The sequence below is a fragment of the Notolepis coatsorum genome, assembly GCF_963971535.1.
Source record: "Notolepis coatsorum genome assembly, chromosome: 9".
Classification (NCBI taxonomy): Eukaryota; Metazoa; Chordata; class Actinopteri; order Aulopiformes; family Paralepididae; genus Notolepis; species Notolepis coatsorum.
This window is the reverse complement of record NC_140173.1, coordinates 46,420,231-46,444,582: the sequence shown is the minus strand read 5'-3', so window position 1 is coordinate 46,444,582 and position 24,352 is coordinate 46,420,231. Positions and strand designations below refer to the sequence as shown.

At 42.2% G+C, this 24,352-nt stretch overlaps 2 protein-coding genes across 2 annotated transcripts in view; both read right to left on the bottom strand.

Moving 5' to 3' along the window:
- The window catches only part of oga (O-GlcNAcase), a 44,632-nt gene extending 40,065 nt beyond the window's left edge, over nucleotides 1-4,567 (bottom strand). Inside the window, exons 1-3 of the mRNA XM_084320989.1 lie at nucleotides 4,071-4,567; nucleotides 3,528-3,579; nucleotides 1,306-1,403 (exon numbers count right to left, since the gene is read on the bottom strand). Of these exons, the coding sequence (XP_084177115.1) occupies nucleotides 1,306-1,403; nucleotides 3,528-3,579; nucleotides 4,071-4,254 (334 nt within the window). The 5' untranslated portion in view covers nucleotides 4,255-4,567. The remainder of the gene's footprint in view (nucleotides 1-1,305; nucleotides 1,404-3,527; nucleotides 3,580-4,070) is intronic.
- Nucleotides 4,568-10,791: 6,224 nt separating this feature from the next.
- Nucleotides 10,792-24,352, bottom strand: part of pprc1 (PPARG related coactivator 1) — a 33,701-nt gene continuing 20,140 nt past the window's right edge. Inside the window, exons 7-14 of the mRNA XM_084321145.1 lie at nucleotides 23,999-24,059; nucleotides 22,454-22,521; nucleotides 21,597-22,329; nucleotides 19,285-19,491; nucleotides 16,381-16,447; nucleotides 16,141-16,262; nucleotides 14,762-14,913; nucleotides 10,792-11,262 (exon numbers count right to left, since the gene is read on the bottom strand). Coding sequence (XP_084177271.1) covers nucleotides 11,159-11,262; nucleotides 14,762-14,913; nucleotides 16,141-16,262; nucleotides 16,381-16,447; nucleotides 19,285-19,491; nucleotides 21,597-22,329; nucleotides 22,454-22,521; nucleotides 23,999-24,059 — 1,514 coding nt within the window. The 3' untranslated portion in view covers nucleotides 10,792-11,158. The remainder of the gene's footprint in view (nucleotides 11,263-14,761; nucleotides 14,914-16,140; nucleotides 16,263-16,380; nucleotides 16,448-19,284; nucleotides 19,492-21,596; nucleotides 22,330-22,453; nucleotides 22,522-23,998; nucleotides 24,060-24,352) is intronic.

Below are 24,352 nucleotides of genomic sequence, written 5' to 3'. Positions count from 1 at the left end.
GAGACCCAGAATTCTTGCTGTAGATATTTCTTGATATATCACATCTAGATATGTAAGGAACCAAACTCTCCGGCACATTTTTTCCGGTTGAAACCAGCGTGATGCGATCAGTTTTTTTAGCTACTGTGATACCCGATAAAACCAATCTCTTTAGCTGTGGATTCACTGCAAACTCAAAAACATCATTCAATAGTAATACCGAGGGGTGTACAGGTATATTCCAAGATACGAGTATTGATAATTGTTGGGACACATCTTTCCAGAATGCCTTAACTGGTGGGCAGTCCCAATACATGTGCATAAATGTTCCTTCGTCCCCATTTGTACATTGGGAGCATTTGGAGTCTTGTTTAAGCCCCATTTTGCACAGCCTTATAGGAGTCAAGTATGTCCTGTGAATATAGTTCAGATTGATTTGTTGATGATCCGGGTTCCTTGATGTAAGTCGGACATTTGCCCAGGCTCCTTGCCAATCAAAGTCATTTTCCAGGTCTGGTATATCCCTCCTCCAGACAGTGTCTAGTTGAAGGGTTTCATACGAGGACGTTAGTAATTGATAATAAAAACCTGATACAAAACCTCCCAATGTTTCTCTTTCATAGAAACATTTGTGGTATCTGTGGTGTTCGATTGGTATGAGTAATGGAACACCGTGAGACCTCAGACATAGCTTTAACTGTATGTAAAAAAGCCATGTGGACTCGGTGAGGTTAAACTTTGTGCATATTTCGACATAACTGCAGAAGCCCTGGTTATTAAAAATATCCCCTAATGAGTGTATGCCTTGCTCTTCCCATATAGGGAATCTTATAGGGCGTTTTCCCATTAAGAGTGCATTGTTATTGAATATGGGAGTGTGATTATGCCATTTTTGAGGGTTAGGATATTTCTTTTGTGTTTCCCGCCATGTTCTGATTGCATGGGTAATTATGGGGCCAAATTCCCGCTCACAATGCTATATAATATAATATAATATAATATAATTTTTTTTTACCGATAACCGATCCAGCTATTTTACTGATATCGGCGGCCGATACCGATACCAATATCGGAGCATCCCTAATGCATTATACCACAGAACCCTATTTTATCACAAGTTCTGTCTTTTTGCAGCTTGGCCAACAAGTAATGACCCTCTCCCAGGTCACAGGCTCACAGCCGAGGAACTCTCCCAGGTCACAGCCGAGGAATCACGATTGGAGTATCAAGAAAAGAGGGGCGGAGTTTGAGATAGATTTCCTATGTTATCAGGGACCCCTTCTCATGGACACCCTGGATCCCAGCTTGTGAACCCAGGAAATTCACCTGCTTCTTCCACCGAGTACATCTCCCTCCAGAACATTCTGTGTTTGTAGTCATCTTTAGGTGCATAGAGGTATGTATTCAGTCCCCATTTCTGTTGCCTGTGAAATACAAAGCAGTTAAGCAGCATTACATAGCTGAAAATAATCTCTTTTTGGCACAATGATGCACTGTATTTGATATAGTTAAAAACATCAATAATGCAATGTATTTGATATTGTTAAAAACATCAATGATGCAGTGTATTTGATATGGTTAAAAACATCAGTGATGCAATGTATTTGATATGGTTAAAAACCTCAGTGAGTGATGCAATGTATTTGATATGGTTAAAAACCTCAGTGAGTGATGCACTGTCTTGGTATGGTTAAAAACATGCACTGTATTTGATATGGTTAAAAACATCAGTGATGCACTGTCTTGGTATGGTTAAAAACATGCACTGTATTTGATATGGTTAAAAATAGGGATGCACCGAAAAATTCTTGGCCGAAACCGATACCGAAAATAGGAAACAGTTGGCCGAAAACCGAATGCCGAAAGGCCAAAAATGATTAATATAAATATATATATGTTTTTTTTTTAGCTACCTGATTATGGCAAAAGACATGATTATGGCTAAACTTAACTTAAATAATATTAATAATCACTATTATGGGCCCATAAAACATTTATTCAGCACTTTTGAATGCATACATTAATTCCAGACTGTTAAGACTAAAAGACTACAACGATTGATGACGACTTCCTGTCCTCGCATTTCCATTTCCGGTTTAACGATACATTTTCAACAACAGATTGCTGCTAATTAAACACTTAATTTAAACGGAGTAACGTTAACGTTATGTCGAGTTCATACGTGTAGTGTAGTATGAACTCGTCATAATGTTAACATTACTCAGTGTCCACTGTTGCTGCCACCGTTGCGTCGCAGATGGATGGTACACTGTTAGCTCCGTAGCTAATCCGCTCCTAGACTACTGATAGCAGTACCGTTAACGTCGGAGCTGATCAATGAACCGGGTTTCGGGGGGCATCCCTACTCCCAAGAGGAGTTAGTTATCACAGGCTGTAGAATGCAGGAAGAGCTGCCAAGCTGCTCACGTTACATGTTGCGCATGCTACCGGTATGTCTGTAGTCGCGTTTTGATGACGTCATCACAACAACACGTTATTTGACTTTCGGTCATATATTTTCGGTGCTAAAACCCTTTCGGCCGAAAGCCGAAAGAGCCTTTTTAACCATTTTCGGCCGATAATTTTCGGTGCATCCCTGGTTAAAAACATTAGTGATGCACTGTCTTGGTATGGTTAAAACCATCAATGATGCACTGTATTTGATATGGTTAGAAACATCAGTGATGCACTGTATTTGATATGGTTAAAAACAGCAATGATGCACTGTATTTGATATGGTTAAAAACATCAATGATGCACTGTATTTGATATGGTTAAAAACATCAATGATGCACTGTATTTGATATGGTTAAAAACATCAATGATGGGCGCCCAAGTGGCGAACCATGTAACGCGCTGCGTCGCGGCACGGCCGACTTGGGTTCGATTCCCAGACCCGGCGTCATTTGCCGAATGTCTTCCCCCCCACTCTGTCTCCCGTTCTTCCTCTCTCTCTCTCTACTGGACTGCCCAGTAGTAAAAAGCGATAAACGCTAAAAAATAAATCTTAAAAAAAAAAAAAAAACACATCAATGATGCACTGTATTTGATATGGTTAAAAACATCAGTGATGCATTGTATTTGATATGGTTAAAAACATCAATGATGCACTGTATTTGATATGGTTAAAATTAAACATCAATGATGCAATGTATTTGGTATGGTTAAAAACAGTGATGCACTGTATTTGATATGGTTAAAAAAAAATCAATGATGCACTGTATTAGATATGGTTAAAACATCAATGATGCACTGTATTAGATATGGTTAAAACATCAATGATGCACTGTATTAGATATGGTTAAAAACATCAATGATGCACTGTATTTGATATGGTTAAAAACATCAATGATGCACTGTATTAGATATGGTTAAAAACATCAATGATGCACTGTATTTGATATGGTTAAAAACATCAGTGATGCACTGTATTTGATATGGTTAAAAACATCAGTGATGCACTGTCTTGGTATGGTTCAAAACATCAATGATGCACTGTATTTGGTATGGTTAAAAATATCAAAACTGAACACACAAACTCATCATACCTCCTGAACAACTCCTTCCTTTGTTCCATCGTCCATGGTCGACCATAAAAGCCTAGGGCAAACAATATGGTTGGTTTCAATACAGACTGCTGACAGATCAACCAAATCCACTGTGGATGTTAGTGTTTTATGATTCAGATTGACCATTCGCCCCTCTGGGTTGGGTGGTCTTGGGTGCTTTCTGTCTTTCTCCCTGCATAATGACATGCATGATACTACTTCAATGTGGTACTGTAGATGGACACACAATTCATAATCTGCATTAGCAACGTTAGCCGACATGATCATCGTTAAGCAATCTCGTCACCACATGTCCTCCTTTATAGCTAAATTATTCATTAAACATTAAACTATGAATTAAAAACGTAGCTGGCCATCATGCTTTTCTGATACATGTTTTATTTGTTTTGACAGCTGTCAACTTAGTTAGCAGACTGCGTTTCGTGACAGGGTCGGTTTCTCCAATGTACGCAATGAACTACAACCATCTGTGAAGCACGACCATCCCCTGTATGGAAATAATAATAATAATGTGCACAATACCTTCTACGACTCCGCTGATGAACTTCCGGCGGCCCGCCGTGGGCTGGACCCCGGGGCCCGGCTCCTCCACCGGCCCTGGCAGCAGCAGGGCCGCCTCTGCACAACAAGCCTCACCGGGGACCGGGCTGGGGCTCGGTTCGCTCTCGACCTGAGACGTCTCTAACGTCTTATCTTTCTGAACCATTGTTGTCTACCGTACACACTGTATAAATGCAAATTCAGGGAGAGAGAAAAACCTGACCCACAAAGCAGTCAGGAGGAAAAAAGGAGGTGGAATTGATCGCGTCACTATCTGGCTCGCTTACAGTATTTGGCAAGGCTGTCCAACCTTGTCGACAATTCTCCCAATAATCAATTGAGGGTGTTATCGGGTAATAATATGGCACATCGTTTATATCGGCTACTCCGTAAAGCAGAAACTAGACATTCACGATTAATAATGTGTGTTTTTCGTCCAATGAATAATATCCTCGTCCTCTGGGTTTTCCACCAGTAGCTTCCTGTTTACACCTATTGCGCATGCTCAGTAAACTAGATCAAACCAGTCAAAACTAGATGTGTGACAAAACATAACCAAGATATTGTAATGACAAGAAGATAAATAACATTATTTCAGCATCAAATAAACGTTATTACTGCCAAACGTGAAAGCTCAAAGCCGTGTGCATTTTACAAATATTCCAGTCCACTCTACACAAAATCCAAAATCGTGCAAAACATGGGGCAAAACAAGTGTGTTTAAAAAGAGAAATTGGTAAAAAAAAATTATGCTGGCTTTTTAAATTATTATTTGGATTGACCATAAATAACAGTATTATTTAATGTAACTGTTAACTTATAAAACAATGAGTTTCCACTACTTAAAACAATGGGGCCAAACTAACATACCAAGCCAACCCTATCACTGTTTTCATGCCAAACTTCGTGGTTGTGTTTAATATCTCGATTTGGATGTCTCTGACCAAATAAGGAATGGAGCGCTGTTCTCCAACAATACATTTGAAAAGGAAGGGAAGTGCTCATTGTAAATGACAATGTCGATTCTCTATTCTGTCTGAATGATGAATGAATGAAAACAGATTGCAGAATGGGTACTGATAGGTATTTTCAGTTCATTAAGGTCTAATATTTTACATCCAGCTCCTCTGGGTGCATAGGTCTCTGGAATGTGCCAGTGGGTCGAGTGACCACGCCAACGCAGGCAGCCACCCAGAAATACTCTGACCTGATGACCTGTGTGACCTAATGTGCATGCATGGCTATATCGACCCTCCGGCCACAGGCCAGTGAGAGGAGAAAACCAGATTCATCCTTAGACTACCATATACGACCAAGCCTGTCTGATCATCCATTATAACCAGTGGTTCGCTAAATTTGGAACCCACATAGTATTTAAGCCATGATGTGTTTGTCATTCTGGAGCCTTGCAGCCCCCATGGAGGGCTGTGGTCTCCAGGACTGTTCCTCGTTCTCCGTGTGTTCCTATCAATAAATACCATCGATTGACTTCACATTTGTTTCCTGAATCTCTGTCCAGCTGGCTCATACATATCAACCCAAAGAACTCAGTTTTATACTATCAGTACAATACAGTACGGCTCAATACACACAATTGTTAAGGGGATGCAGACCAGAGAAAGACGTTTGTCTTGTTTACATCAGGGTCCCCCATTCTCAATTCAGTGACATTTATGACATACACAACATACATGACATCATGACATTTATGGCACAGGGTTAGTTGCTTCATTCAGAGCATGGCATGTATTTCAAATTTTCAATATATAGTTATAGTAATCTTTCCTGTGACAAAATGGCATCCAATGTAATAAAAAAAGTCAACCAACGAACTAGATTCTTGTACCGGATCTCCTCTCTGGTAAACAAGAATACCCTGAAGACTCTGGCAGGAGCACTCATTCAAGGGTACTATGACTATGCATGCACCTCATGGTACCAAAGCACATCAAAGGCGCTTAAAACAAAATTACAAACATCACAAAACAAACTGGTCAGACTACTACTTGACCTGAACCCCAGAACCCACCTCACCCCTGCCCACTTTGACAACCTAGGATGGCTTAGAGTAGACGACAGAGTACAGCAACTTGCAATGGGCCTGGTCTACAAGATACACTATACGACCGGGGTGCCCATGTACATGTCAAAATACTTCCCAAAGGTCAGTGAATACCACAACCACTACACCAGAGGAAGCTCAACAAATCATGTTAAACCCAGATTCGTATTGTCGTGGAAATATATTATCATGTTCTTATATATCTGTGTGGAGATATCATGTTATACAGCTTGAGTTTCAATATGACCAGATTGACTGGTTAATGTGTGTATGTCTCTTTAAGATCACTCTGACATCCTACCAGTCATAACAAAGTTGTTGTTTGCTTCCAGTTACTGAGAAACCATTTTGTTTACCTTCGTCATCATATCTGATATAATATGTTACGTCTGACAACTGTGTATTTAACATATGTCTGAACAGAACTCTTGGTCAGTTCATGGCCAGATGCTACTGTGTGAACATGTGTCTCTGACTGTGGGCTGAACTTTCATTGTGGCCACGGTGAAATAAACTTTTCTATTATTAATAATGACTCAGAATGATTAATGTAAACGGCTCATCGTTTGTCCTTTAATATTTCCCATTACAGTATCAAACAAGGGACTAAACACGTTTCGCAATTATGCCACAACAATGTGGAACGCCCTACCCAAAGCTGTAAAGGAATGTGAATCCCTGCCCACATTCAAAACCGCTCTTAAAGAGCACCTACGGGAGGCTGCAATTCGAAACTGGCCACCGTAAATGCCCAAAACCCCCACCACCTCCTAATAGACAGTCTCCTCCCCACCGCATGTATATATTCCCTCCCCGCCGTATGTATATTTCTCTCCCACCCACCCACCCCCTCCTAATGTACAGTCCCCTCCCCATCATATGTATATACTCTGTCAGGATCTAGGGGTAACAGTACTGTATACTTGAATACCGTTTATGTCACAAATGTATCAATACTAAATACCTATATGTCCCTATGCCATAAATGTCATGTATGTTGTGTATGTCATAAATGTCTATATGAATTGAAAATGGGGGACCCTGATGGAAACAAGACAAACGTCTTTCTCAGGTCTGCATCCCCTTAACAATTGTATGTATTGAGCCGTACTGTATTGTACGCATTCTGCAATCTGTTAAATAAAGTTTTCATTCATTCATTCACCAGGCTACTTATAAAACAAAAGGATAGGGTCAGTAACCACTTGCAAGAACAGCAGGGTTCTTCTAAAACAGTGCAACACCCTGTACAGTGTACACCATGGTTACCCACCACCTTGTATCAAAATCCAGTTTACTCTTGACAAAATACATGCTTTATATCAGAGACATGGGGGCCGGTTTAATTTCAGAATTACATAGATTAGATTCAAAGGTATTGTCATTATACAGTACAGTACAACAAAAATAAGTTTGGCATCCAACCAGTGCAAATTTAACAGTAAAGTGCAATAGTAATATACAATGTAGGCTACAGGAGATTAAACTGGGTATAAAATATATAAATTACCGTACTTTTCGGACTATAAGCCGCGGCTTTTTCCCCCATTTTTCGACCCTGCGGCTTATATAACGGTGCGGCTTATATGTGGACAAAACCCGAAAATCCGAAATATTGCTTTTTTTACTGCATTGAAATGTTATTTATCTGTTCCCTTATTTGCTTGTAAATGAGTTAATGTTATTTGTCCGACAGTATTGTGTCCCAATGGGAGTCATTCTCTGTAGAGGTGGGAACTTAAAGCTCAATATAAGAGGCCATGCACCACCACTCACAGAATCGAGAAAGAGCAATCAATCGGTCAATCCTTTCCGTGTCCGGGCCGGGTGAGGTTTCCCGTGTTGAGTCAAATTAAGCCTCAAGCTCCACTCCTTACATATGGTAATTAAACATTAAAACACATGCGGCTTATAGTCCAGTGCGGCTTATATATGTACACATCATTCAATTTAGCTGCTGTGGCTTATAGTGCGAAAAGTACGGTAGTACTACAGAGTGTAGTGTATCAGATATACAGAGTTGTAGTATTAATATGTACACAAGTATAAAGACAGCCCGAATTTCCACAAAGAAATCAATAAAGGAATATCTTATCTTACTATGGTTGTAGTCATACTGGCCAGCAGCGTAACTAGTAAGAGTAGGTGAGTATAGTATCTGCAGATATGTAAAAAGGATTATATGCAGGTATGTACAGATATATTTGTTATATACAGCATTATTGTACATGCTATCATAGTTATATGCAGGTGGGCTTTACTCAGTCTCCTCAGGAAGAAGAGGCGCTGGTGAGCCTTCTTGACCAGTGCTGAGGTGTTGAGGGTCTAAGTAAGGTCATCGGAGATGTGGACTCCCAGGAATTCTTTTTACGCACAACCTCCGTCCCGTTGATATGGATGGGGCGTGTGCGCCGGCTCTAGTCTTCCTGAAGTCCAGGATGAGCACCTTGGTTTTCTTGGTGTTGAGGCCCAGGTTGTTGTCGGAGCACCACGCTGCCAGGTGCTGGACCTCCTCCCTGTAGGCCGACTCATTGTTTTTGATGAGGCCCACCAGGTTGTACTGTCTGCAAACTTGATAATGGTGTTGGTGCCATGTATAGGAGTGCAGTCGTGGGTGAAGAGGGAGTAGAGAAGGGGCTCAGTACGCAGCCTAGGCGGTGTTCAGGGTGAAGGTGTCGAGATTGTCTATCCTAACAAACTGGAGTCTGTTAGTTAGGACGTCGAGTATCCAGTTGCAGACAGGGGTTGATGTCGACTGTCGAAATCCTTGGTTGCCACAAGGTCACCAAGTTTAGAGGGGATGATGGCGTTGAATGCTGAGCTGAAGTCGATGAATAGAATTCTCACATGGGTGTTGTCTTCATCCAGGTGGGAGAAGGCAGAAACACGGTAGGCAAATTGGTGACTGTCCAGTGAGGGTGAAAGGCCAGATTTGAGGTGAGCCAGGACCAGCCTCTCAAAGCACTTCATGATGATGGGGCTGAATGAAACAGGAGGGGAAAGTCATTAAGGCTCAAGGCAGACTAGTGTTTTGGCACCGGCAGCGCAGTTCCAGACCATGCCATCTGCCTTACGTGCACTCAGGAGGAATAGCTGCCCAAAGCTTCATATAATCTATTCGGGACCCAATATGGGCCGTGTCTGGTGGTGTCATGGCTGGACGGTGTACACGTTTTAAATTACATAGGATATGGGTTTTACTCGGTTTGGATCCCAAACTAGAAATGTTTAGGAGGCTCCGCTCTAGAATGTTTCCCATTTGTTGAGCAAATGTCTTAAAATAAGCCAGTGAGCGATACCTTCATTGCAGCAGCAACACCAAAGTAGGCATTAACGGAAAACTAATTAGCTTATTTAACATCTTCCCTGGAGTTAGACAAGATACATACCTAATGTTTAGGAGGCTCCGCTCTAGAATGTTTCCCCTTTGTTGAGCAAATGTCTTAAAATAAGCCAGTGAGCGATACCTTCATTGCAGCAACACCAAAGTAGGCATTAAAGGAAAACTAATTAGCTTATTTAACATCTTCCCTGGAGTTAGACAAGATACATACCTTTTTCGTCTCTCTGCATGCATTGGGCTTAGGGAACGGAACCGTTAGCCTAGCTTAGTTTAATCACTGGAAGTGGGGCAGACATCTAGCCTAGTTCACTACAGTCAGGAAATATACTCCAAATACAATCAAAATACTACTCTCAAACGTTCCTGTAAACATGTTGTGACCTGTGTATTTACCATGTCTTCCAGTCACACAAGTCTCCAAGTCACTTGGGAGACTTGCGAGACTCGTGTGACTGGGAGACTTGACTAGGGTGACCAGATGCAAAAAGTCCAAAAGCAGGACAAAAGTAAGATTGGTGGGACAGATGGATAATGTAATTTTTTATTAGAATAACTCGTCTTCACCGAATAGATAAAGGTTAAATCAAAATAAATACAAATTAAATACAGAATTATATCTCTCCACATTCATCTTGGCACTGGCAGCCGGCTTGTTACCACCCAACATGTTTTAAATATTCAAACTTTATCACTGACAGGAATGTCTTGTGTTCGATATATATTTTTTTGCTTCGAAAAGAGGGACATCCTCTCAATATGTGGGACGCGGTCTCAAATGGTGGGACAGTACAACCAAAAGGGGGACACCTGGTCACCCTACTTGTGACTGGGAGACATGGTAAATACACAGGTCACAACATGTTTACAGGAACGTTTGAGAGTAGTATTTTGATTGTATTTAGAGTATATTTCCTGACAGTAGTGAACTAGGCTAGATGTCTGCCCCACTTCCAGTGATGAAGCTAAGCTAGGCTAACGGTCAAGGCGTTCCCTAAGCCCAATGCATGCAGAGACAAAAAAAGGTATGCATCTTCTTGTCTAACTCCAGGGAAGATGTTAAATAAGCTAATTTCCGAAAATTTTGGAGTTTTCCTTTAAGTTTGTAAATAGTGTATCAACATACCAGTTAAATTTACAATACTCTAGCAAAGAGTAGCGTGTCAGTTGAAAATGGGTATACAAAGCAGGTAAGTATGCCGATTGTAGATGGGTGTTAGTTAATCATCGTAGATTAGGTAGGTGTAATGAAAACAAACTACTCATTCAAGGTTTGGTTTTTATTAGGGTTCGTAGTACATTTGTAAATGTATTACATTTCCTCCCAAACATTAGGGAAATCCATTCAACTTATCTTTCCACTTTAAAAGGTTTCTCTCCCCATACATTTTTGGAAATCTGATTATACATTTAAATAAACTCTTTAAAAAAATTCCATAATTCCATTCAATATTCCTTTTTTATTATTATTTTTTTTTAACTCTTTTGCACTTTTCATACAAATCTTCACTTCAATAGAAGGTGTTAGCTTGCAGAAACAAAAAAACGAAAATAAACAACCAAAAAAACAAGGACAGGTAAATGTGAAGGCATCGCTGGGAGCTTGTTTCGAGCCGACCAACGGCTCTGAGGTAAGTTCAGCTTGCGTCTCGCGTCGTGGGCCTCCTGTTACCTCTTCAGATTCTTCTGGGCCTGTTTCAGTAAAGTGTCAAAGTCTAGTGCATGAAACTTGCCCTTCACAGGCGAAGGTTCGTACTCTTTATTATTAGAATCTGAAATGAGAAACAGGGAAAAAAAGAAAGAAAAAAAAGTTTAAATCATGGCAGGGGAAGAGATGAGATGCAGTTCCAAACAAAACACACAAAGGATACCTGCAGTCATTTTCAACCTAGACTCTTTAGTATCAATATATATATATACACACAAATAAAAGGAGACCAAAATTCAATTTAGAGCAATTTTATAGACCGTTTAAAAATGCTGTATGGCAGTCATTGATTGCTTGAAATGAGTTGCGATTACAGCAGTTCACCTTTACTACACCATCAACGACATCCATTTGTGATGCATAAAGCCCATTTACTTTTGAGTTTATTTCCCCCCAAAGCTTAACGGAACGTAGACCAAATGCGTCCACATTTGTATAGGATTCTAGTACATTTTAATAACAATAGCGTATATAACTTACCCTGCGCCGTAGTTCATTGAGGTTTCTTACAAATTAACGATGTTTTATTTGTGCTTTATATGCGGATAACATTTAAAATCTTAAATTGTACCATGTTGGTTCCCTTTAGACAACAATGCTAATGATACACTTTAATTAAGATAATTAGTTTACCATTCGCGGTCACTGTACCGAGGTGACGTGAGGGCGCATTAATAGTTTAACGCTGTTCAGATCACGTCGAAGAATATAGACACATCCTAGTGACCTGTGCTAACGCTCTTGGGAAATGCATTGTTGTAGTTTTCAAAAATGTCACCTTTTAATTTTAAACCAATGCTGCCATCTACTGACAACAGAAAGTGTTGTCTAATCGTCACCTTGAGAGCCACTTCCATATACAGCGTCGCCCCAAACCCATTCTAGAGATTCCCACTTTTTACTGGGAATGGGGCGTGGCCGTATTTGGTCCCAGACAATAAGAGTGGCTACGATTGGTCACCGTGACGTTACCTCACTAAACATCATTCAAACTGCCTTTGATGTTGAAAAGGGGTCGAAAATACTCCATGAGACTTGAAAAGTTGTTTGCATATGCAACTCAGCCTTCTAAAAACACCTGTCGCACCCCCCCCCCCCCCCCCTTCACCTATATATAAGCGTTTGCCCCATGTGTGTGTGTGTGTGTGTGCGCGCGCTGATCAGGAAATGAGAATAGATTTTTCAGATCGCTTCTCTAGTGTGCATAAGTCAGGGATTAAAGCAAAAAAAAATCTCCTGACTGAACTTTTTTTCTGGCCAAGTCATATTCTTATTTTAACCTCTACTGTATTTTTTTTTAATAGTGTTAGCGTTTTAAGGGAGCCTACTTGTAGAGCGAGCCTACTGTCCTGACTGTGACTGTGACCCTACTGTTGTGTGCTGGAGAGCGTGAATGCAAGTCTTGTGGCTAGCTTCTGATTGATGGCGAGCTAGCACCCCTCCCCACTTTGAACCATGAACTAAACGGCTTGTTATCATACAAACAAGGGACTAAACACGTTTCGCAATTATGCCACAACAACAATGGACAGTCTCCTCCCCACCGTTTGTATATATTTATTTACCACCCACTCACTCACCCCCTCCTAATGTACAGTCTCCTCCTCATATGTATATATTTACTGTTAGGATCTCTGGGTAACAGTACTGTATATTTGCATATCGTATATGTGACAAAATGTAACAGTACTATTACTATATACCTGTAAGGCATGCATGTCCCTATGTCATAAATGTCATGTATGTTGTGTATGTCATAAATGTCACTATGAATTGAAAATGGGGGACCCTGATGATGTAAACAAGACAAACGCCTTTCTCTGGTCTACATCCCCTTAACAATTGTGTGTATTGCTACTGGATTTACAAGATCCAGAGTGAATGAATGAATGAAAACTTTATTTAATACACGAGACCCTCTTATTGGGACCAAGTAAGGTTGTCGATAATCCAATGTATAGTTACAACCCCCCCCCCATCCCACCCAACCACATCCAATGTACAGTTTCTTCGTCAAATGTATATACTCTTTTTAGACTATTTTTGTATCACAAACAATAGGCTACTGTATTTGTAAATCTGGTATGTCATAAATGTATAGATGTAGCAGTATTGTCTATCTGTATGTCATGTGTGTCATATATGTTATGATGAACTGAAAATGGGGGACCCTGATGTAAACAAGACGAAAGTCTTTCTCTGGTCTGCATCCCCTTAACAATTGTGTGTATTGAGCTGTACTGTACCCATTCTGCAATCTGTTAATAACAATCAATCAATATTTAACAGATTGCAGAATGGGTACAATACAGTACAGCTCAATACACACAATTGTTAAGGGGATGCAGACCAGAGAAAGACGTTCGTCTTGTTTACATCAGGGTCCCCCGTTTTCAATTCATAGTGACATACATGACATACAGGTATATAGTAATGTTACATTTGTGACATATATGATATGCAAATATACAGTACTGTTACCCAGAGATCTCCCGGACAAATGGGAGAAAGACGTTTATTGAGCTTAAAACAATTGATAACGCAAATAACGTTCTGATTAACAAAGTCATTCGTTTTGTGGCATTAACGTTATCTAGATTTATCAACATTCATACATTTATCAGAAAGCGAGCGGCGCAAGCACACACACGAAACACCACCAACAACAACAACAACGACAACAACACACTGCTTGTCGCGTAAATAACGTTCTGATTAACAAAAGGCATTCGTTTTGTGGCATTCACGTTACCTAGATGTATCAATAGCAATAGTAATATATATGTTTCTTTAGACTAGAATAAGTCAAATGAACTTACGGTCTCGTAAAAGTTGCCGCATGTTGTTGATGAGTCAAGTTTACTCGCGAGTAGAGCTAGACGCTAGAGAGTCTCAAAATGGGCGCTTCCCATTGGTGCTGAGCACAGCGGAGGCGGGTGAAAGGGCTGTAAACTCAGAACAATCTCGCCTTCTGGTTGGTTGCATTTGCCTGAGAATTTGCCGATTGCTCGCAAATGACTGCTTGGTGCGGCCGCGGTAGGGGAAAAAAGGATATTTGACGCCTCTGATTGGCTCAGGTTAAAATCCGTCACGACTCCGAATCAAATGACGGAATCTCCAAATCAAATGGACGGATATCCGTCCCAAGACGGAACGCTTTAATGCCTGGCATAAGTACACATATACTATCGATAATCTAGCGTTTATTTGAAAACGATTAATAAATAGGCCGAAAAATTACACGTTTTGTGTATTCCAGAATATTCCAGTAAATACCGTTTATCATGGAAAAGTTATATTTTCCTGAAACTTTCAAGAAAACGAGGGCTTTTAAAATGCTATAAAACGGAAATGAACAGATTAAAAAACAATCCGTTTCGACAATGTTGACTGCAAACAAGTCATTGATAAACGACGGGCAGATTAGACACAGCCATAATTTAAGACAGATTATGCGTTCACAACGCTATCATTGAAGTGGGTGCTGGCATTCAACGGGGGTAAGGTGCACCGCATTGCTGGTAATCAAAGTGTTAAGGACACTACTCAAAAACCATGCTTACCCAGGTCAGCATAGCTGGTCTGGCAGAACTGTCTCCTTCCACCAAAACAGAGGTCAAAGGGTAGCTCATCAGGGTTGCGGAGCTTGCTCCCGTTCTCTATGGCGTTGAACGCGTCCTTCGTGTCATAATAAGTCACAAAGCCATAGTTATCCCTGCCAGGAAGGAAGACACAACTGGGATTAGAAAACTATTATTCAGCAAATATTTTCCTCTCAATCTAGAACAGCAGGTGGTCAATTCACTTCAACATTTAAATCAATTTAGGATGTGAATTATGTTCAAAATGCAAACACTGAAAAACCTGAAGGTTGTCCTGTACAAACTATTAACAAAAACTAAAATGTGCCACAATTAGCAAATTCATGTCGATTGCATTTTTTTTTATTGAAAGTGAATTAACCCCAACTCTTATACTGTTGAAATGTGGTGGTGGTGAAGGAGGCAATCCACCCTACATTGTGGGGAGCGCTTTGAGTGTATAGAAAAGCACTATATAAATGTAATGAATTATTATTATTAAATGTGAATGAACCCCCAACTCTTACAAATGAATGATGTGGTTTGCTTTTAAAAGAGCCGCCTGGTGATGCTGCCAGGGAGCTCCAGTTATAAACAAACCTGGTGTTACTTTAGCACTGTAGCTTGGCCTAGGAAGCCACAGTCGGGCCACTCAGGTTCAAAGACAGTGCACAATAGACCTCTCATGAGTTCACATCATGATGACAAGCCCCTGTGCATTTCCTTCATCAGGGCTAACCAATAATTCAATATTTTCATTTCTTCTCCCTTACAATGAGTTCATGCCATGATGAAATTCATGAAACGTTATAGAATTCTGTCATCTAAAGAAAAGCAGTGGTTTTCAAAACTCATTCACGAGTTATTATCTTCTAAGAAATAGTTGTTTATAAATCCTTTTCAATCATTTTAGACCAGTGGTCATTAAACTATGGGTTGCCAGCTGGGGGCCATGGGATGAGGAAAAGAGGAATCCAACATTCTGATTAGAGTTGGAGCTAAACCAAATCTCTTTTACCCTCACCCGGCCTGCCCCCGCAAGCTGGGGACCCATAGTTTGAAAACCACTGGTCTAAATGATTGAAAAGAATGTAAAATATATAATTCTTACAAAATAATCCACTTGTGACCCATTTTGAAAATGTACCTTCAGTTTTCATAACTTAGTTTAAAACATAACTTTGCGCAAGTAGATATTGTTATGCATCTCAATATTCAATAAAATCCACCATTATTCTGACACCAGTTTCTCCCATATGAACCAGCCCTAAAATCAATTACGCTTAAACACACCATAATAACTCCCCAGACCACTAGTCTAAAATACAAAGCATGTAAAAGAGGGTCATTCCTCTACTCACCCGTGATCTCGAAAGTGCAAGGTACACTCCTCTATCTCCCCATATTGAGAGAAGCGCTCTCTCAGTTCCTTCCGGGTCATCGTGCCCCGAATTCGACCGACGTAAACCACCCTGCGCTCCTCCTGTGAAGAGCAAACAGCGTCGGTGAGACACGTGATCAAGATCAAAACGGGTTCAAAATGGTGCGTGTAAATCAGTCCCTATGACCAAAGAGGCTCGGGTATCTAAACCCCAACTCACAATGGCTTTCTCCTTACGCCTCTTCACCTCCTCAGGAGTCTCTCTTGAACAGTGTCTGTAGCTCGTCCTGCAAGAGGGACGGGAGAGAAGAAAGTTGAATTACTATTACAGGTGGAAATATTTGTCTTACTTGTATATTAAGATTACAATTCTTTATGGTTAACGTATAATATAACCGATAGGGAATACTGACCCTCATCTGCATGTTTGTTTTTATCATATTTTTACATTAAGACTTTGATTGCCCAACCGAGTTCTCGGGTTTACCCCCCGCGGGTTGAATGCCCATCACGAGATTTTTTTTTTTTTATATATTATTAGCGATCTGAATTCATATTTCATCAACCGAGTCTACCGTTGGAAAATCAGGCACTCCAGGAGCTCAGATGTGAAAAAAGCGCCCCCCGTCGTCTCCCAGATGGTAATTCACCCTTTTGGATTGGACTCGATGAAAATGAATGAGAAAAAAAAAACCCGGACTACACATTTAACTTCTCACTCATGTAACGGGGTCAATCAGCTTCACTCAGGAGCCTCAGAGCAGCGGGGATTATGTGTTTTTACAGTATACTCGTGGGATCAATAAAAGGATCGATTTTTTCGAAGGCGATCAGGAATTGGAATAATCCATTTGGATACCATCTGATCTCAGGTAAGGAATCCATGTTACCAGTCTTAGGATAATCAGACCCGTTTTCACGGAGATATAAGCTTTTCCCATGTGTCCCCCAGGCTGTTTGACTGTGCGAGCGGTCAGGAACAAGGAGAATCGATTTTCAGCGTGCGCCACCAGCGTGCATGCATACACATATACTATCGATAATCTAGCGTTTATTTGAAAACGATTCATAAATAGGCCGAAAAATGACAACGTTCTAGAATATTCCAGTAAAGGGCGATTATCATAGAATCTCTTATTTTTTCCGTGAAAATGAGGGCATTTCAAAATGCTAGAAAACGGAAATGAACCGATAGAAAAACAATCCGCTTTGAGAATGTTGACTGGAAAATGAGTCTTTGATAAGCGACGGGCAGATTAGACAAAGCCATAATTTAAAACATAGATTAGGCGATATTAACGCTAACATTGAAGTGGTGCTGGGCATTCAAGGGGGTAAAAAGGAATTAAGCTTGGGCTCTGAAAGTGTTAAGGTAATAGTTTATCCTCAGTTTTATATTTCAGATGTAAATTTTATTGCCTATATTCACATCTTTCTACTATTACCCTGCCCATACCTGTACCTCCCCCTCCTGCTATGACGGCCGAATTACCCCAAGGGGATCAATAAAGGAATATCTTATATCGGTAGTACTCCTAAAAGTAACGTGGAAGATGTGCAAGAATCTAAATACAGAATGATCTTACTAAGAAAAGGCAGGATTTAAAAACCCTTTAGGTTTCGAGCAATATGAGTTTGCCAATATGGGCCCTTTTTAAATAAGCTATCAGCAGGAAAGGGGCTAAATAGTGCTCCATAATTTATTGTTGAAATGTGGTTTGCTCTTAAAAGAGCCACCTGGTGATGCTGCCAGGGAGCTCCAGTTATAAACAAGCCTGGTGTTACTTTAGCACTGTAGCTTGGCCTAGGAAGCCACAGTCGGGCCACTCAGGTTCAAAGACAGTGCACAATAGACCTCATGCGTTCACATCATGACGAGCCCGGTGCATTACACCCCCCCACCTCTTTTCCTTTCCCGTTTACCAGTCATTTTGTCCTTGATGCTGCATGTGGAGTTAATGGGAAAAACCAAAGGATTTTATGTTTTGTCAAAGTTCCAATTTTGCCAACACTAAATGACCGGATATTGCAGAGAATGCACAGACGCTGGTGACCCGATCTGTTGAGTAATATCGGTAGAATTTATAAACAGTAACGTGGAAGATGTGAACCTAAGAACCTAAATATGGACGATCTTACTAAGAAAAGGCAGGATTTAAACTCATTAGGTTCAACCAATATAATAAAATATTGGCCCTTTTTAAATAGTCCATCAACAGGAAAGGGGCTAAACAGTGCTCTATAATTTACAGAATACTGCTAATGTTTTATATCCAAAGGATAGCAATATTGTATGCCAACTTGTATAATATATGCCAACTCAATGTTTAGACTACAAACTAAATAAAAAATGATAAGTCATCATTCAAGGCTCTTAATTGAGAACTGAATGCACTCCATGTACTTATTTACAAGTTAATTACATACTGTTCCATATCCATTTAAAATATCCATTAAGTTTGTTTGAAGTCTAGTGCCTACTGCGAACTTCAAGCACCTTTAAAATATCATTTAAATCTTTCACGTTTGCATCAGTTATTATTAACCATATCAATGGCTGATTGATTTTTCATTTGAGATGAGAAACCCATCTCTGCATCTATTCAGTCCGTCTGCAAGATATTTTCCAAAAGCATTGTATTGGGTATGGTTAAATTATTATTATTTCTCTTTTAAATACATCCAAACATCAGCTTGATTTACTATGTAATTATCAGTTATAAGCCCTGAAATAATGATGTCCATCTAACCGTAAACTCTTATTAAACTCTGAACAGACAAGTGGAAATGTAATAAAAAATGAGGGATTGTCAAAACTCACAATTACTATTCGATAGTCAGTGGTGGGAACTATTCGAATATCTTTATTTTCTCCCAGCATAACATTATGCTACCTGGCTAGCTAGATACCTGTACCCAGCATGCCGTTCAGCAGTGTAAAAGTTAATAGGGTCCCCTCTCAATACATTCGAGACAAAACGATATTCCCAGAAACTATTTAGATTTGATAATTTAACGATTAGAATATTAGAAAATTAATGCCCATCCCCACAAAAAAAAAAAAAAAAAAAACACGGCCAAAACACGACATTCCAAACTAATCAAACGTCAGTGTGCGTTGTACCTGTACACCCGCCTGCTGCTGCCCCACTGGTCTCGTCTGTGGGGGGAACACGAACGTGACCGCGAGCGACTCCAGGACCCAGAGTGAGAGGAAGAGTAGGAATACCTCCTCCTCCTGGGAGGGGAGCACGAGACTGAGCGGGAGGAGGAACAAGAGGAGGAGCGGGAGGAGGAGCTGGAGCTGCTCCTAGAGTGACGAGGACGATACCTGGACAAAATAGAAAGGAGGGGTCAGTGGTGTGCCGTTGACCCGGGAGGGAAGTCAGTGATCCACTGAGACGGGACGACTGTAGTGGGTCAAGTGTGGAGGGATGAGTTGTGGTCCTATAGGTAGAGAGCATGGCGCCAAAGAAAGGTGCATTCGCAAAAAAATAAAAAAGATGAAATGACAGTAATGTGCCTTCATTAGAGATGGGAAACACTCACAAAATTGCAATTCGATATGCAATGGGAAATATTCAATTATTATAATACAAATACTAACCCGCCACTTAGTGAAACATGGCAAACATACAAAACGTTGCTAGCATGTAACATCTAGTCACTTTTCTTCCTCTTTCTTTTCTCCCAGCTGTTTGCATATACCGTTATGCTAGTAGCTACCTGTACCCAATAGATATATATAAAGACTAGATGGCGCAAGGCGGAGTCTCCCACGTAGTTCTGCAGCGGCCATCTTACTACAGTTAACTACTGCTTTAAGGTGAGTGATCTGCACAAACAAAAATACTATTAACTCGCTGAAATCGTGACGGATTTACAAAGGGTTTGGTTCATTACAAATGTTATTAACGTGGTTATGATTCTAGCTTGGAAGACTTTTTCTCATATGAAAGTCCATTATAAGTATGCAGTATGATAACTACATGATGTTTTTAACTGATGTTAACAAACCAAACAATTGAAAATTTAGCAAGCTAGGCGGCTGGGTGGCGCAGCGGACATTGCGCTCGTCACCAACGCAAGAGACACCGGTATCGAATCCGGCTGTCAGCGTTGCCTCCGGGTTGGGCCGGCCGTCATACATACTGACTCAATTGGCAGTTGGAGTCTGGAGTTAGCGGGAGGGAAGTTGATGGGTGGTAGTCTGGTCGTTGTGAACAGCGACTCCTACAGGTCGGTTGGGGCGCCTGCACAGCAGGAAAATGGCGGGGGCAGTGTGAGCCTCCTACACGTTACTCCTCGCCAATGAGTCCACGCTGGCAGGTGAAAAGATGCGATGTATCGGAGGGGACATGTGATGGGCTTCTATCCTCCCTACAACCAGCCAGTGGGGGGCACATGCGAGCAACGATCAAGACAGGGGAGGGTAGAATTGGCACGGCAAAAAATTGGGATGGGAGAAAAATTGAAAAGGAGAAAAAGTGGATTAAAAGATATTTGAGCAAGCTATGGTTATTTCAATAGTGCACTATAGACATTCATGTTATGAGTGGGCGTGCTACCCTGTAGCAAGATCGCCGCCGTGTGGCAACGTCTGTCTCCGTTGGCCAGCAGTGCGGGTGAGTCAAGGTCTTCCCATAGTCGTACACGGAGCAGACTCCCGTGGACTCAAAGCGGACCCAAAGGGTACTCAAAGCAGACTCCAAGTGCGAAGCTCGTATTTTCGAATGCAGACGTCCGCGCCGCTGACTTGGTGTCACACACAACGCTGCTCTGCGTTTTTGGTTGACATCGAACTGCATTTAATGTGACGCCGATCTGCATTTTACTCTGACCAATAAAACTGGTGCTTTTATTTCATGCAATGCGTGTTTGTCATTTCAGCACCACGCGCTGTCCACCTCAAGCCTATAGGTACATTGCATCTCGCTGCCTATATACCTGTTATTCAAGTGTGTAAAACTGCCAGTTTTATTATCGAAATATTGGAAACTGAGATAACACTTTATTTTTACATCGGATGACGACGACATGACAGAAGTTGAACAGCGTGGGAAAAAGTTTGTAAACTGGCGCGAGACATGTAGGAAATTGGTCCGTGGAGGTCCACTCGACTATGGGAGCACCTTCATCTAGTCTTCATATACATCTATGCGGCTATCTAGACTATGCCTGTACCCAGCATGGCGTTCAGTGGTGTAACAGTTAATAGGGTCGCCTCTCAATACACTACACAGCGTAGGTGCCGGTAAAAGCAAGGGAAGTTACGTTTCGTAACGCAGCTCTGTAGATGCAGCTACAGTTCTACATAGAGAACAGCACAAACTATTTCAGGTTCAATTCACACTGGGAATTGCATGCAGTCAATACCATCCACCCAACGCCGTCGAAGCGAATGTGTGTAGTGTCGTGAATTCACGAGGGTCTCACCTTTTCTTAGGAGGAGATCGAGACCTAGACTGAGGGGAAGAGGAGCGAGAGCCAGACTCTGAGCTGGTGGATGAAGGGCTGGAGGAACGATGGGACGCTCTCCGCCTAGACCTGCCCCTCTTCCTCTCCCCCTCCTTGGGGCTGAGGGGGGGGCTCTGGGAGCCGGCGTGTCGCCGGTAGGAGCTCCCGGACGGACCCCGCCCTGGACTCCTCTCCCCGGGGGCGCCCCCGTCGGACTCTTGCCGGGCAGGAGAGGCGTCGGGAGTCTCCAGGACAGAACTCCCTGCGCTATTCTCAGTCCTATGATCCAGAGGCTCCATCAGTGGAGGCGCCTGTGTTTTTGTGACCACGACAGGGGTGGCGACTTGGGGATAAGAGACCGGGGCATTTGGGGGCAGCTGGGTGACTGTCGAGGGTGCGGGCCGTTGAATGGTTTTGATCGTGATGGAAGGCTGCTGTTTGACATTCCAGCGCTTTCCTGGTTCACCATAGGCGGCGTCCGGGGCAGGGAGGCAATAGTCGTGGTCCATGCACGCCACAGAAGGAGCCACAGTGGCGGCGGCGGCAGTGGGCTTGCTGCGGAGCTTGGTCAACGGAAGGGGCCGGGGATCTATCTGGATCACCTTGGAAGGCAACGGTTTGGACGCCTCGGCAGCCCTGCTCTTCCCCAAAAGAGCCACAGGGGCCAGGGGCTTCCACATTTGGTGAGGGGGAGTGGCTGGAGGAGTTAGAGCTGAAGGGGAGATAAGAGGAACCATTAGCAGCAGCGACCATAGCCGCTTTGAGCCACAATGAAAAGGCATTTCCCTTGAAGTAGTGAAGCAGTACACAATCTCCTCCAGGAGGGGGCGAATTACCTGCAGTGCTGGAGAGGTCATGAGCTTTGAGGCGCTCCACAGCAGTTCTCTCTTGAGGCGGCTCGACACTACAAAAAAACCACACAGCTCCGGTCAGCAAAACAGCAGCAGCATTCAGTGTGGCCTGCACCATAGTTTGTCCTATGATGATGATATGCCATGGCCAAGTCAGATGACGGCAATAGCCCCATTATAGGATCAGAACAAACAAGACTGTTACCAGGGCCAGACAACCAGTAGGGTCGAGGGTTTGCGGTAGGTCTTGGCAACAGGTGGATTGAGGCCACCTCCACACACACACATCCACACCACAAGTAGGATCACTTGTAAAATCAGGGGGTGAACAAACTGGTTACTCAGGTGCATCAAGCCAGCACAAACAGTGAAATGAGACTTCCGGTTTACTCGTCCTTTAAATAAAAGTGTGTAAATTGACAATTGTCCATTTCCACACTCTTTAAACCAGCGCTAAACAGGAAGTCGTATTTCTACTTATTAGTAGCATCTTGATGCACCTGGGCAACCATTTGACATATTTCACTTTGACGTCACCATATAAACACAGCATTGTAGCAAGGGAACGAAAACAGCTGCCGGGTGTCGAGACTAGAGTCTGATGTTGGGCTACTTTACCAGTGCATATAGTGGAAGACAATGAAGTAATATAGTTTAGCTCGGTGGCTTAAATGCACAGAGTACGGTGTCTGATTTCACTGATACAGAAGTAAAGAACTGCGGGGGCTGACAAGGGACCAGTGGTTGTGGATCTCTGCATTAACTACATATGATACGAGTCATAACAAATAATAGTTTGTGGGGATCAAAGTAGACTTGTAATGTGGTTGGTAATTAATTTTATAGGGAGGTTATTGCTTCCAATAAAGTGTCGACTGAAAAGCAATTTTCGATTTCTGCCACTAGGAGGGAGTGTTGTATAAAACACTTCAACTTGAGCTTGGGAATGCCGTTCCTGCCCGACCTCAGGCCTGCATGCGTTATTATTCTTCCTTGGCTCAGTAGCTGGCTGCAATGTAGCGTTAGCTCTGTGGCAAACTTCAAAAGAAACTGTAATGAAACTCTTGTCTAGTGTGAGATATGTGGACCAGAGTTGTTCTACCATGGCACCGTGTGCACAAGTGTGACTTGTTAAAAACAAAACATCCATTTATGCAACTAAGTGAGGACGCCGGACCTAGCAAGCTAGTCAAATTAGCCTAGCATGATGAGCGTGAGTTTTATGGAAGAGTCCCAGATGCTACGGTGAGAATTTTCTACCCGTCATCTGTTCTAGCCTTTGTGAACCTTTCAGACCACATCAACTAACCCGACTGTGACAGTAGTTGGGCACATCCCTAGCTAACCCGACTACAGTAGTTGGGCACATCCCTAGCATCGATGTCCAGACCATTTTAGAAACACTTGAATTCGATCCCCTGGTGCAACGTGGCGTTTATATGGTGACGTTGGAGAAATAGGTCCCACAGCAACTTTACATCTTCTTACACACAGCCACACAGAGCAGCTCAGGGCTGTAGGGTAACTCACCTAGAGTTTCCTACAGCAGCTGCTCGACCACAGACCTCCGGCACAATTCGCTCCTCTTTGGCTGAAGGGGGAAGAGAGCAGTTGTGTAAAGAGAAAAGGTCTGGAAGAGGAAGGTCTGGGAGAGGAACAGGGGAAAGGACAGTGACCGAGAAGAATGTGCGGATAGAGCTTCTGTCATAACGACAACGGTTCCCACAGACTGATTACTTACCAAACAGAAACACGTGTGATCAATGTTTCTCAGCTGCAACCCAGCTGCCCGAGCCCACCACCACCCGGCTGCCCCAGCCAGCCCACCGCCTCCCGCCCGGCTGCCCCAGCCCGCCACCTCTCAGCTGCCCCAGCCACACCAGC